The sequence below is a fragment of the Pipistrellus kuhlii genome, unplaced genomic scaffold, assembly GCF_014108245.1.
Source record: "Pipistrellus kuhlii isolate mPipKuh1 unplaced genomic scaffold, mPipKuh1.p scaffold_m20_p_32, whole genome shotgun sequence".
NCBI classification, from domain to species: Eukaryota; Metazoa; Chordata; class Mammalia; order Chiroptera; family Vespertilionidae; genus Pipistrellus; species Pipistrellus kuhlii.
The window spans coordinates 933,720-949,276 of record NW_023425532.1 but is presented as its reverse complement, the minus strand read 5'-3'; the positions used below and the strand labels follow the sequence as shown (position 1 = coordinate 949,276).

The 15,557-nt window shown below is 40.2% G+C and overlaps 1 protein-coding gene across 1 annotated transcript in view; it reads left to right on the top strand.

The window, feature by feature from the left end:
• The window catches only part of PAGE4 (PAGE family member 4), a 33,018-nt gene extending 17,981 nt beyond the window's left edge, over window positions 1–15,037 (top strand). Inside the window, exons 2-5 of the mRNA XM_036460451.1 lie at window positions 6,306–6,390; window positions 6,878–6,980; window positions 8,109–8,222; window positions 14,844–15,037. Of these exons, the coding sequence (XP_036316344.1) occupies window positions 6,306–6,390; window positions 6,878–6,980; window positions 8,109–8,222; window positions 14,844–15,037 (496 nt within the window). The remainder of the gene's footprint in view (window positions 1–6,305; window positions 6,391–6,877; window positions 6,981–8,108; window positions 8,223–14,843) is intronic.
• The last annotated feature ends 520 nt before the right edge of the window (window positions 15,038–15,557 follow it).

Here is a 15,557-nt window from a genome sequence, read left to right as displayed (position 1 = left end):
TGTTAAGTTCTCAGAGGAAATGAGAAGCTGGCAGGAAAGAGGGGGTCTGGAGGAAAACCTTTGTCTTTTGATGTTGAGGACAAAGTGTTTCAGGCTTCCCTTATTAACTTTTATCTTGAGGTAATTTTAGACTTATAAAGGGCTGTGAAAATAGTACAGAGAATTCTTTTACCCAGCTTCCCCTTATGTTAATATCTTATATAACCACAGAATATTTATCAAAAGTAAGTCATTAACCTTGATACAATACTATTAACCGAGCTACAAAATTCATTCTGATTTCATCAGTTTTTCCACTGAAGTCTTTTCTGTTTCAGGATTCACATTGAATTTGTCACCTTAGTCACTCTCCTCCTGTCTTTGCCAGTTCCTCAGTCTTTCCTTGTCTTTCATGACCTTAATATTTTTGAAGCGTAGTGGTCAGGTATTTTGTAGAATGTACCCTAATTTAGGTTTGTCTGATGTTTTCTCGTGCTTAGACTAAAACACAAAATTTTAATGATCAGATGGAAATAAATTGAAGTTAGGCAGCCCTATTGAGTCTAATGTTAAGAAAGAAAGTTACTTTTTTCTCGCCGTCTGGATCCTTTCTCATTGCTCTCTTCTCTCTACCCTCAGTGGCCAAGACTTTATAGGCACTTGCTTTGTGCCCAACCTAATACTGGAGACATTGTGCACCGCAGAAGAAAGGTGCCTTTTTTCTTTTCATTTTCTTAAACAAGTGTCCTCAAACTCTAGGAAGAAATTCCAGTCCCCTACGTTGAAACTATAAGGCAGCAGTACAGTACTTCTTTTGAAACAGTTTAAGCAGAGGGACAGTCCCTCTTTCAGATGAGATTCAGGATTATATTACTAATTGTGTGAAAAACAATGATGTGCCATTAGCAAAATATTAAACTTGCCATGTTGGTACTGAATTCCTGAGGTTGTTTCCCCCAACTAGGTGATATGATATTTCATCTCAGAGGCTCTGCTATTTCTTACTTTGGGTGGAGGGAGAAACAGCAAATCTTAGTTTTCTGGAGTTTCCAGAAACATGCGAACTATTATGAAATCATCAACATTGTATCTCAGAACAAGATCCTTTCAATTTATGCCAACGGCTAAGACATTTTCATCTTTTCTCTGATAAAACTGTGGGGCTTTTTTCATATATCTTTTGAGTATCAAAGCTAGATGTTGTTCACAGTCCTAACATTTTACAGATGAGATTACTGAAGCCAGAGAGAGAAAAACAACCAATTACTCAATCAGTGAAATCTCTATTCTGTACGGGCTGGTAAAGGGCAAATAGGTTTATAGGGCATGGTCCTTAGCCTTCAAAAGCTTAAAGATATAGCAGATACAGTCTTCTAAAAAGAAGACTGTGGAAGATCCAAAAAGCCAGGCAGAAAAGGTTGGATGACTTGGGACACATTAGTGACATGAGGAAAGTAGTGTTTATAGAAGTTTAATCTGACTGAGATGTTCAGTTATTGCAGGTTGGATAGTCATTGCGACATTTCTTTGGGGCCTCCCAGGAACCACATCAAAGTACCGTGATCCATCAGTGCCTAGGAATCAAGTACGAAAGGAAAACTGATGTAAGAAGTAAGTGGGAGAGACTTTTTAGGGGTAAATATATCCCTGAGTGTCCCTTAAATTTTAATTGAAAAAGTATATTAGCAAATATTTTTACATTTGTAAATTGAGAATAGTGATTGTTTTTGCCTTTTTAGGGTTATGAGTGTGAGAGTGAAATAGCTTTGGTTAAGTACACAGAGTAGGCTCTCAATGACTTCTAGCTCTTTGAACTACATTGGCAGGATAAGCAGCAGGTGGTAGAGTGGCAAGATCACTTCATTTGGAATCAGACAATACCTTGATGATGCACTCAGGATCTAAATTGGGTGTGGTCTTGGGCAAAGAAAAATAGGCTCTGGCTGTAGTTTTTCACTTGTAAACAAAGGAGTTCATTCTAAATGGAGAAAGTGGTAATCATTAAGAAGGCACATGGTATGCAAAGTTATGAGGAAGAAGCAGTTAAAAAAGGAAGGGGAGAAGGAATTGTCCAGAAATCTACTTTACTTTTTTGTGCCTCTAATACTAGTATTAGCCAAAAACTTTTGTTTTCATGGAGAACACATGCTCAATAAAAATATAACTACCAAGTACAGGTAGCTTTAGAAAAATTGAACCATAATAGTAATGATAATATTTATGATAACACATCATTTATTGAGTGTATGCTATGATCAAAAACTGAGTTGAATATTTACACAGAGTGTTCTTTTTCCCTAAAAATCCTAAAAGATATGATTACTGAACACCATTTACAGGTGAGAAAATTGAATTTCATATAGGTTGAGCTAACATTCTTGGTCACACAGAGAGGAAGCAATGAAGATGGGATTCTAACTCGTGTTTCCTGGATTTCAAATGGCTTGCTCTTTGCTCTATGCCTAGATGTTTCTTAATTTCACTGAGTGCCTAGTAGGTCTGGTAAAGAGGCTGCATTTCTTTTCAGAAGCTGTAGCCAGACCATAAATCCTTCCTTTTGTTCTCTTTTTGGGCCTGTTTTTCAGAAATACACAAAGAAACCAGCTCTGCTCCCACTCAGCCTCAGCCTGTGTAGGGTCCAGTGGTAATTCACCTTTGCATTCCCTATCTTATGGACCAGATGTTGATTCTAAATATCATCTGAACAGTTTACAACACGGAAGTTCATAGTCCAATACACTTTTGCCACAGCTGTAAATATTTAAAATACTTATGCTTTGGGGTTTGATGGCAGAGTCAAAAAAAGAGATATTCTAGAAATGGCTTTAGTACTTATAACACCATTGAGATCCTAAATGACTACTTTAAAAATGAGCAAATCCTAAGCTGGCCTTGATATGCAGCTTGGCCCCTCCAGTGTTGATCTCTTTGTACCTCCAAACATGTAGCTCAGGTCTGGTCACAGGCAGTGTCTGACATTGACCTGCACTGGATTCCCTCCTAAGATAAGGTGACCAGACCTTTGGAATCTTTCCAAAAATCGGGACTTTTTAAAAACGCCTCAGGACTCCGGACAAATTGTTAAAAATCGGGACTGTCCCGCCAAAAGCGGGACGTCTGGTCACCTTATCCTAAGAGGCCCCAGAACGAAAACACTCAATGGTGGGCTTCAGACCGCATAAGAACAGGACCTAATTAGCTCTACAAGCGATACAACCAAAGGGACATTTCATTTGGCACCCGAGAATGAATTCCACTTCACAGGGTCAGCCCCTGTACAGAAGCTCATATGCTGTGGTCAGGGCCAATCCTCATTGTCAGCCAGCCTGAGGGTCAACCCCACCCACAGATGAGACTCATCTACAGCTCTGACTGGTTATCTCAATGGTTAGTGCGTTGGCCCAAGGACTGAAGGGTTGTGGGTTGGATTCTGGTCAAGGGCATGTACTCCATCCCTGACCCCAGTTGGTGTGTGTGTGGGAAGCATAAAGTTGATGTGTCTCTCACATTGATGTTTCTGTCTTTCCCTCTCTCTTCCACTCTTCCTAAAAAAATTAATGGAAAAAATCCTCGGGTGAGGATCAACAGGAGGCCTCACATAACCCACACAAACACCTCGCTCAGGTGATCAGGGAGACTGCACTGAGCCCCATGGGATACCTATCTACTACATACGGCCATCCTACCAAGACCGGGAGACATAGCAGATATACCTAATACACAGAAACGAATACAGAGAGGCAGCCAAAATGGGGAGACAGATAAACATGCCCCAACAAAAGAACAGGAGAAAACCCCAGAAAAAGAATGAAATGAAATGGAGGCAAACAATATTACTCTGCCTTTAAAAGAAGGAAATATTATCATTTGTGACAGAGGTTAATTGTATTAGGTGAAATAAGTCAGTCAGGGAAAGACAAATAGCATATGATTTCACTTACGTGTAGAATATATTTATAAATTAAAAAAATAAGTAAACAAAAATTGCAACAAAATAATACAGAGATCGGACTGATGGGTACCAGCGGGCAAGGGGGTTGGGGGACTTGGGTGAAAAAAGGTGAGGAGATTGAGAAATACACATTGGCAGTTATAAAATAGTCACAGGGATGTAAAGTACAGCATAAGAATAATACTCAAAATCATGCCAAAACCGGTTTGGCTCAGTGGATAGAGTGTTGGCCTGCGGACTGAAAGGTCCTGGGTTCGAGTCCAGTTAAGGGCATGTACCTTGGTTGCGGGCACATCCCCAGTAGGGGGTGTGCAAGAGGCAGCTGATCGATGATTCTCTCTCATCGATGTTTCTAGCTCTCTATCTCTCTCTCTTCCTCTCTGTAAAAAATCAATAAAATATATTAAAGAAAATAATAATACTCAAAATCAATAATATTGCAATAACTATGGAGGTGTCAGGTATGTACTGGAAATATTGGAACATTTTGCAAAGCATGTGATTATCTAACTACTATGCTGTACACCTGAAACTAATACAAAACCATAGTGAATGTAAAATGTAATTGAAAAAAACGTGTCACAGTTTACTTACATAGCAAATTCGCAACCATGCTTTTATAAATTAAGCTGCTTTGTAAGTGCTATGTATCTACATCTTTTTTTTTTCACGTGCAAGGCAGTTAGTTTCCTTAACATAAAGCTCTAGACGTAGAAATGCTCAAGTCACAGGACGTGTGTGAGTTTGAAGGCTCATGTGTTCGGATTTACCAATTCTTTTGTCACCTTTCTGGATATCCGTGATGCTTAAATAGCTTTGCAATTCTTCAGACCCTAAAAAAAAAGCTTTCACGCACCTTTGGGGAGAGTACAGGTTCTCTTAAGGCAACTGAGGCATCTGTACTGTGAAGAAGATGTGGAGGGGCAATCAGCAGGTGAAATACAGGGTTGAGAACATTCCTAGACAAAGACCAAGTTGTTTTTTTTTGGGGGGGGGGAGGGTGGAGAGAAGATGGAAAATTCCTTCTGGGACTGGGAAGCAACCTTCCACTCCCAGTGGGGTGGAGCTTGCGGTCGAGGGAGGGCTGGAACCACGGGCCACGTGACGCACATCGCTGTGCAAGTAGTGTGGACTGTTATCACGCATACCATTGCGGCTTGGACTGGCTTGCGGAGTTGACCCAGCGGAGGTTGTGTGTAGGTGGCCTTGGAGGTACTTACCTTTTTCATTCCCTTTCTGGTTCTGCAAGGAGGCTCTGTGCTGTCTGGTGGCAAGTGTAAGTGTGAACGGGTGGGAATGAGTGCGTGTGAGGAGAGCAGTAGCGGGCTTCAGGTGCATTCCGCGGCCTCAGAGGAAGGTCTTTTAGGTTGTGGTCTCTCTCCTTTCAGGTATCTCGGCCACCATGGGCCTTGTGTCTGGACCAGGGCAAGGGAGGATGGTGGGCTGTGGAGGGTCTTAGGGGCTTTATTTGAGGTGCTTGAGTCCTGGAGTCTCCGGGAACCGCAGACAGGACAAACTCCGAAGCCGCCCATGGAGCCCGTGAGGGGGGATGGGGATACTCGTCCACGCGGCGCGCGGCGCGAGGCTCTGTGCGCATGCCCAGTGCAGGGCCTTATGAGTCATCGGTTTGGCGGTTGTGCAAGGTTCCGAGTGCGGAGCTCTGCGGTTGGCGCCTCGAGGTCGAGTTTCTTTCTCGTTGGGCTGAGTGAGACTCAACTTCCACTGGTAAGTCCACTGGTCAGTCCTCCCAGGAGCGTGAGTGTGAGGAGAACCTGCCGGCCTCTTGCTTGGTGGGGTGGTGCGCTCTGTGGCCTGTGAGGAGAAGAGTCCTCGAGGTCGTCCTCTCTCCACGGGCATCACGGCCGCCATTGGCCGTTGCGTGGCAGGGCTGGGACGAGGAGGGATGGTGGGCTGCGCGGGGCCGGCGTCTAATGGAGATGGGGAGAGTCTTGGGGGTGGTGTTGAAGGTATCTGACTCTTGGAGGCACCTGAAACTCCGACAGGGCACAGAATCGGTGGTCGTCGGTGGAGAGCTGGACGTGGCGATCTATTGCAAAATCTGTTCATACGGGAGAGTCTGGTCGTGAAACTAAATCTCTTTAGTAAAGTCGTACTTTTTCAAAGTACTTGAAAGGTCCCTCTCTGCCTAATGGGCGGTGAGAGAAATAGCGTTGAATACCATGTGTTTAGAACACGGCAGTTATTATTACTATTTTTATGGCAGTTACTAATTCAAGACTTATTTTGGAAATCTAACCAAATGTAAAAAAGCATTTATAATCACCAGTTGGTCAGGTAAGTAGCCCAGGATAATGATTATTTTTCACCACATCTTTGGTTGATGATTTTTTTATTTTTATTTTTTTACTTTCAGTGGAAAAATGAATGCAAGACTGAGATCAAGATCTAGAGGAAGACCGGATGGTCAAGAGTCCTCTGATCAAGTTAAACCTGCGGTTGTGAGTGCTTTAACATTAACTTCCATTCAGAAAATTTAATTTTTCTGTTAAAAGTTGTTGTACCAATACATATTTGTTGTGTAAAGGACCTCATTGCTGAAACAGGTGAAAACTAAATGTTATGAATGAGACATTGAGCAAGGAGACTTATATTCTGGTGTTGCCTGCGTATGTATATCAATATGAGCCTAGAAATCATCCCTATCATGTTTATTAATAAATGGCTCACAGCCCAGAAAAGATTAAAATCGCTTTTAGAATTCTTGTTCCTTGCAGATAACCCCTTCCTTAGAGCAGTTTATTTATTATTATTATTATTATTATTATTTTTTTGTATAGAAAGAGTAACTATATTAAGAGTGCTTACAAAGAAAAGTGTAGGGAAAACCTTTTTAGGTTTCTGATTAGTTATGCAATGTATATTTGTGCCTTCTATTGTCATAGTAGTGAAAAGAATACTTTTTATTTGTATGTACTTTCCCATAAGGCCCAGCAACCAACTGATAAGAAAACTGAAGAGGAACCTGCAGTTGGGGCTCCGAATAAGGAACCTGGACAAGAGAAAGAAGAGGGAGTACCTGTGGTGAAAGGTGAAAAGGATGAAGGAACATTTTTGTGTTTTATTTATGATGTTTTACACTAGTAACAGCAATAAATAAAGGGTTGCCCTGAAAAGGGGCTGGAAACCTACGTGGTAAGGAAAGGTATAATTTGCAACTGTAGTCCCTTTCTCAGAATTTTCCCTCTGGTAAGTTTCTGCATCCCATATTTAAAATTATTTGGTATGCCTGGAAAATACAATCCTTGCCAAGGGTCTATATCAACAAATCAAATGAAATATTAAATCTAGGCAAAATTATACACGATTTCACTAAACTTGTTCATCTTGAAATGTTGTTTTGGGGGCTTCTTAAGTCATTGCATGCACTGGCAGGTGGCGAGAATTGAACCTGCAACCCTTGATGGGGAATCGAACCTGAGACCCTCCAATACAGCAGGTTGATGCTCTAACCATTGGGCATGCTGACCAGGGCGTATATTCACTTTTTATTTATTTTTATTTATTTCTCCATTGATTTTTTAGGGAGAGTAGGAGAGAGGGAAGACAGAGAGAAACATCGATGTGAGAGAAACACATCAGTTGGTTGCCTCCTGTATGAGCCCTGACCAGGGACAGAGTGGGGAGAAGTCTGCAACTGAGGTACCTGCCCTTGACCAGAATAGAACCCTGGACCCCTCAGTCCTCAGGCTGAAGTTCTAGCCACTAAGCTAAACCGCTAGGGCTCATTTTACTGTTTGTAAAGACTTTTTTCCTCCCACTCATTTGTCAGGGCTTGCTTGGTGGCAGGTGAGGTACTAGGTGCTGAGGATATACATAGAAATGAGAGAATGGTTTCTGTCTTGGGCTCACAATCTTGTCAGAGAAATTTGTGTAAACAAATAGCTAATGATATATTTGCAATAATACAAGTGTATATGGTTTACAAAGGGGACAGCTAAGTTATTTTCAAACAGTTTTAGTGAAAGAAACACTTAATAGTGGAGGTAATACGAGAAATAAAATTTTATTTTCTACCAGAAAAACCCTTGAATGCTCATGGCTTTCAGATGTATCACATTTATTGCAATAATAACCTACAGAACTTTATTTAATAGCATTAATGTGCGGTTTACTACTTATATTAATAATTCTCTTATATAAGAACCTGAAATGGAAGGTGAAGGCCAGAAAATGGCTCAGGGAGAGGCTCAGGATGAGCGTGATGAGCGTGCAGATGGCAGTGATTCGGATGAGAATCCAGCTATTCTGGTGCCTGTTATGATTCCAAAAGGTATGTTATCCATTAAGAATACAAGTCATGGGGTTGCTCTATTCTACAATAGTATTATACTTTTGTAACACAACACCACATAAAAGATTTATTGAAAGGGTGTTCATGCACCAAATACTTGAGACAGTGTCAGGAAAAACGGTGAATTAAGTCACAATCATGTTGTTAAATTATAAAACACGAAAGTATTATTACTTTGGAGTAGAAGTCCTTTAAAATGCAAGACAGGTGATCAGATACTCTTTAGAGTTTATAAATTATTTAACATACCATAGTACTATTTGGATATCTAAACAACACAATAGTAGTAGTATTTTTTTTTTTATTTGCCAGATCTGTTTCTCAGAAATCACTTTATCTTACAGACACAGAAAAATAATATGGATCTTTATTATTCTAGGTTGGCTTGTTGGTATTTTAAAATTGTGAGCCAGGCTGAGAAATGGTACTATTTTTTTCCACATTTGAATGGCATCTAGGATTACATTAAAACTAGTGTGACAATGTAATTTTTATCATTCAAACCAGGGCACTCTTGAGAGTGAAAAGGGGGTGCTATGATTACTTACATTAGGACAACAGGTGCAAGTGAAATAAATGGCCACCTTACTATAAATAGGCCATATAAAGGTTGATCTAGATCAATTAGATATGTTTGCACAAAAGAGACAACCCAAATGCAGTGCTCTTCTTTGTACTCTTTTTAATTAAGTAGTATGACATCATTATTTTCACTAATGTATATAATTAGAAGAATATTTCAAGTCAATGCATTGGAATAATATTATTTGTTTTGCTTCTTGGAGTTTTTGTTTGGTTGCTTTTATTTTAACTATAATCATTGGCAGTTTTTGCTCTTCATTAAAAAAGTTATCTTTAAAAGGGCTCATAGGATTTGATTTTCTGGGCTTGAGAAATACGTTTCTTCTTACTACCAAAAAGTGAAGCATTTAAAAAAAAATTGTGTTCAAATGCCTGTAAGTGTACATTAGCATAGAAGTCTGTGCAGTGGTTAGGGTTCTGATTTTAGTTTCATCTTATAAAACCAAAAGTATAATATTCTTTGTATACCTTTATTATCATGTAAGTAAAAGTCTGCTATGTAATCTATACAATTGTTGTGTTTATGTTTTAGACGATGGCCAGTGAGAAGTTAAAAAGAAGACAAGCCCAAGCCATACACGCTGCTCTTATATTGCTAATAAGGCTTGTTCAATTATCCCAATAAAGCTTTACATTTGTCATGCACATCTTTTGTTGAATCTATTTCTAGGAGCTTGACATCATTGTAAATGGTATCTTTAAAAAAAAACTTCATGTTCTATTTAGAGCTGGTCTATAGAGGTGTTGTGTGACTAACTTTATAACTGGCAGTTTGTACTTAATCTCTTCACATTTTTCACCCATCTCCCCACCACTTCTTTTCTACTCTTCAGTTTGGATAAGTTTTTATTTTTATTTTATTTTTTAAAAATATTTTTATTGATATCAGAGAGGAAGGGAGAGGGAGATAGAAACATCAATGTTGAGAATCATTGATCAGCTGCCTCCTGCACATCCCCCCCCCCCTCCGATTAAGCCCACAACCCAGGCATGTGCCCTTGACCAGAATCTAACCTGGGACTCTTCCGCAGGCCAAACCGGCTAGGACTAAGTTTTATTTTTATAGGACTGTGGCCATGTTATCTAAAATTCATTACACACAGTTTCCTATAAACCCTCTCATTATCCCCCCCAACTTCATTCTTAACACTAATTTAATAATTTGTACCTTCTCTCTTGCATTTTAATCAGTCTCACCAGATGTTTACCAATTTTATTAGTCTTTTCAAAATAAACCCAACTTTTGGCTATTCTGATCCTATTCCATTTTTGTTTTATATTTTGTCTCTCACCTGCATATTATTTCTTCTATTTTGTTTATTGCTTTTTCTAACTACTATGGTAAATGTTTAGTTCATTAAGTTCAGCCTTTATAAGGTACACTTTTAAATTATAACATTCTCTATATAGGACTTGAGCTTCATCCACAAGTTTTGATACATACTATTTTTGTCATTCAACTCAAAATATTTTCTGATTCTTATTCTGAGTTATTTGGCTTACAGATTACTTCTAGGTGTGTTTCTTAACTTTGAACATTTGAACACTTTCTGTCTTTGTGTTATGCAGCACAAATAACTAATGTAGCTATTTACAAGAGATACAGCTAAAACATAAGAATTCAGAAGAGTTGAGAGTGAAAGGATGGACAAAAGATTTTTCACATAATAGCAAAAATAGGATTAAAGATAAGCATTGTAGAAATAAAGAACAGCTGATAGAAAACTTCATCAGGAAAATTTAACAACTTTATGAACCTAATAGCATGGCTTCAAAATGTAATGGAAAAAATGGGCAGAACCACAAGGAGAAATTAGTAACAATAAGCAGACAAAAATCAGTAATAATATGTAAGATTTGCAAATCATGATTGCTTTTCATCACTGGATATTTCATGTCAATTCCTTCTGGCCTGAAATGTTTCTGTTGAGAAATCAGCTGATAGTCTTCAGGGAATCCCCTCATAGGTACTGCTTTTCTATTATTTTATTTTTGGTTAATCCTCACCTGAGGGTATTTTTCATTGATTTTTAGGGAGAGGAAGAGAGAGGGAAAGAGAGAAACACATTGATTGGTTGCCTCCTGCAGGAGCCCTGACCAGGGAGCCTGCAAGCAAGGTATATGTTCTCTTTAGTGCAAGAATGCTGTGGAGGGGTTTGGGATGCGAACGGGGGGACGAGGACAATTATGTGATACCATAATCAAATTTTTAAAAAATTAAAAATGTTGTGAAGAAAGGCTGGCTTGATGTGATAATCTCTTTTGCCATCTTGTGGTCAGTATATGCCATGCAGGAACATTAATGCCAATAAGAAGCATGTTTTCAATACTGTGTAGGTGAGTGAGTTCTAGTCTTATGGGGTGGCAGACCTATGACTTTTAAAATAAAAAAAGAATACAAACAAGTAAGTATAAATAGGTAGCTAGATAAGATTTATAGTCCTCTACTGTAATCATCTTTGCTTTCAGATCTGGATCCCCAGCCCTGAAAATGTGGATGAGAAACAATGTATTGACTGGTTTCTGCATATTTTAGGGTCTCTCTTTATCCACCAGGCTTCTTAGTTGAAAGCACAGAATCCATTATAGCTTTTTTAAGTGGAAAATAATTTCTTTTTTATCATATTTTTTAATTAAACATTTTTAGAAAGGATAGTTTTTAAAATGCCTATTAGGTAGAGCACAAGGAAATCTCCAACAGGCGAGAGAATCTGACTTGGGGGCAAGCAGCCACAAGTTGGTGCAATCTCGATTCCTCTGGGCACAACCACTGCTGAGATTGAACCCAGGACTGTGTCATTAGGACATTTAGTACAGGTGCCTGTGAAAACTTGGTATCTCATGACCATGCTCTACCATTTTACCAGCTATTGGTTCCACTGAACAATTGTCTCCTATTTCTGTTTCCTGACCCAAAATCTTGATGGGGAACATCTGATTGGTGGAGCCTAGGGCTCACACCTCTCCCCTAGGCTGAGTTCTGGTTTCCACCTTAGAGAGGTAGGATTCTTAATTCAGAGACCCCACCCCCCAATTTAGAAAAATTATTCAAAAGAGGCTGGATAGAGTAGGGACAACATCATGTCCTAGGGATAGGATATTGAGTGTCTGCTTCAGAATCACGTGTCCCCGACTAGCAATTGGTTCTAGTTCTGGTTCAGGCACTACTGGGCATCCAGATCTGTCTAAATCTGCGGTCAAGTTCTATAACAATTATCTAGGGAGCAGAGCATGGTAATACCAGATGGGAGGGTTCTTTTAGGCTGGGCTCTCCATGCGGGCAGGGACTATATCTGTCTGGTTTGCCAGCAGTTTGGTACTCCAATACATGAGTGAACGAATGATGGAATAAATAAATAAGCTTGCCACTCTCCTTATGCAGTTATAAATTTTCACTGAGATAGGTAGAGCCGCTCATACCAAGCTACAACTTCATGTAGGGTTTCTGACTCCCCTCTAGAAGGGTTCTGTTTGAGCACACAGATTCATTGTCTCCATTCAGATGGAAAGGACAATCAAGCATGTGCCTACAGATTTACTGTCCACCCAGATACTTTCTTGAAGAACATTCTGTGCTTAGCACATACTTCCCGGAGGACTACGTGCAGTATTCTGACAGTGGAATTTCTCAAGATTCTTGGGTCTGACGGCCTATTGGAAGTGAACTTTTACATCTAGCCATGGGCTTAATTAAGCCAGTGGCTTCAACACTTGCTATACCCATCACTGAGTGGTAAGTCCCCATCTCTAGTTATGACTATTGAAAGGCAAAGACCACCAGAGGGAGTCATGACACTTCCAGGTTGGACCCCACTCCCAAACTCTGCTCTGGAAAACAGAGCACTATGTTTTCATATGCAGGGCGCTATGCCTCTCCGGTCACCTGAGATGTGGAGAGTAGAGCACACCTACTGGAGCACTTTGGAACTCACTGAGCACTCGAAATGTGGTCTGTCGTCCCTCATCATTTCAGGGGTCTCCAAGACCACACACACTTTCAATAAATTCACTAGCACTCATGGGACTCAGTATATGATTGAATTTATGGATAAAGTTTACACAGCAATGGGATACACAATAATATTAGCAAGGAATAAAATATACAGATGGGGTCTGGAGAAATCCACTCACAGGCTTCTTTATCCTTGCCCTCTTGTGAGGGGGTATATAAAGCACACTCTTTCCTAGCAGTGGAAATGCACAATATGTGGGTGATGTTTTTGCCCAACAAAATTCATTCTTTACCTGAGGACTTTTTTTTTTTTTTCCATTGGGGGATGGTCACTAGAAACCCTATACTTAGCACATACCAAAATTCCAGACTCTCAGAAGGAAAACAGGTGTTCAGCAGAAATGACACTGTACAAACAGGTTAGGCACAGAAAATCCTTCCTTATTAATTAGGGAACAGGTCAAGTGTTGTATTGGTTTTCCATCACTGCTGTGACAAACGTAGAGGCTTAAATATACAAATTGATCTCACAGTTCTGTAAGTCAGAAGTTCAGCACAGGTCTCATTTGGCTAAAATTCAGGTATTGGCAGGGCTGCGTTCCCTTCTTGAGGCTATAGGGCAGGATCCGTGTCCTGCTTCCTCAGGTTGTTGGCAGAATTCAGTTGAGAGGTCCATGCTTTATTGCAGGCTATAAACTGAGGGTTGTTCCTAGCTTCTAGAGGCCAGCACATTCCTTGACTTGTGGCCCCTTCTTCCATCTTCGAAGTGAGAACAGTTAGTTGACTTTCTCAAGTCTCATTTCTGTCTAGGCCCTCTTCCACCATCTCATCTCTGGCTATAATTGGGAACATTTCCCATTTTTAAGGACTAATGTGATTAGATTATACCTACCCAGATAATCCAGGATAATACCGTATCATCTCAAAGTTCTTAACCTTAACTACATATGCAAAATCCCTTTTACCATGTAAAGTAACCTATTCATAGGTTCCAGGGAATAGGAAGTGAATATCTACCTTCCTTCCTTCCTTCCTTCCTTCCTTCCTTCCTTCCTTCCTTCCTTCTTCCTTCCTTTCTGTATCTTCACCCAAGGATATTTTCCCATTGATTTTTTAAAGAGAGTGGAGGGGAGGGGGAGAGACACACAGAGAGAAATATTAATGTGAGAGAGACACATAGGTTTCCTTCCACACAAGCCCTGACCAGGGCTGGGGATCAAGCCTGCAACCGAGGTACGTGCCCTTGACTGGAACTGAACCTAGGCCCTTTCAGTCTGTGGGCAGATGCTCTGTCCATTGAGCCAAACCGACTAGGGCAGGATATGAACATCTTTAGGCAGCCAGTATTTTTCCTGAAAGTGCCAAGTTCCCAGATGCCAGCCAAAGGCCAACCTTGAAAGTAGGCCTTTCTAAAGACAATATAAGGATGCTATATTAACTATTTTCTGCACACCATGCATATCTAAAGGTGACATCAGGATTCTAATAGCATGTGGCCATATGCTATTGTAATATCTTGGACTTCATAGATAACTAGACCCAGGGCCCAGCCCATGAAGCAGCCAGACACACTCTAATGAAAGGGCTGCCTTCCCCCCACTTTCAACCATGATAGGAGCTAAGGTAAAAGAAAGTGTTAGGCCATGGTGATTATTAGCACTGGGCTTGGCGGAAAGTATTCCAGTTCAAATTCTTAGCTATGTACCAAGAGCAAGTTACTTATTCTCTCTGATTCTCATTTCTCATCTCCTTAGAGGTATAACACCACTATCATACAGATTTAAATGAGAGAATGCACGTAACACATGTGTAAGATAATACCTTCCAGATCATAATGGCTAGTGGGCTAAGAGATGGGACACCCAATGGAAGCAAAAACAAGATTAAAATCTCTTATTTCTACATAGAGCTTCCTCTTGAGGGAGAAATAAGAGGCAGAGCCTCACTTTTAGGATCCACCTTGAATTTTTTTTCTCTTGAACCCTTATCTCTTTATTGACAAACTTATTTCTCTTTCTGTTAAAGTTTGACATTGTGAATTATTAACTTTTGTTTTTCATCTCCAGCTTCAGCTTGCCCTTGTACTCCTGGCCCTGTCTCAGACTCAGCAGGTCCAAGGCTTCTGCCCCAGAGTAGAATTATTTTAGCAGAAATGCAAATAGAATCAAAGAGCTCAAGATCAGCTATTGTGTTACAGAAGAGTCTTCAGAAAATTGACACAGAGAAAAAAGGACTAAAAGAAAGGCTTTTTGAGTTGTAGGACCTTGGGTCTTTTGAATACCAAGAGATAAGGACCTGGCCTATCTACAGGCATAAAAGAATACGTGGTCTGTCCAAAGGATTTCGAGTCATCCCAGACTACATAAAGCCCCCACAGCCTGAAGGGAGGACTAAAAGGGAGGCCAAGAGATACTGATTACATTCAAGGTCAGGGGATGCCAACCCTCAGTTCAGACTCCACTGGGCCTAAAAAAACACACACCATACATTCTCTTTCTTTTTCTCTTTTTTCCCCTTCCCTTTTCTTCCTTCTCTTTCTTCCTTTCTCCCTCTCTACTGTATTTGAGTTTCCTCATCTCCAAATATCACAGTGGTACAACCTGTAGGACCCGAAAGTTCACTCAATTAACTTTTAGTCTGGGCCTGAGGATTGAGAAAGAGGACTAGAGGCTCTTGTGTTCATAGAACGTTCAGTACCAGCTATCAGTGTAGCAGGGATTTGCATTAAAAGCCTGTATTATTAAAGATGTAGAGTTTGCCTGATGTGGTCCTCAGCAAAT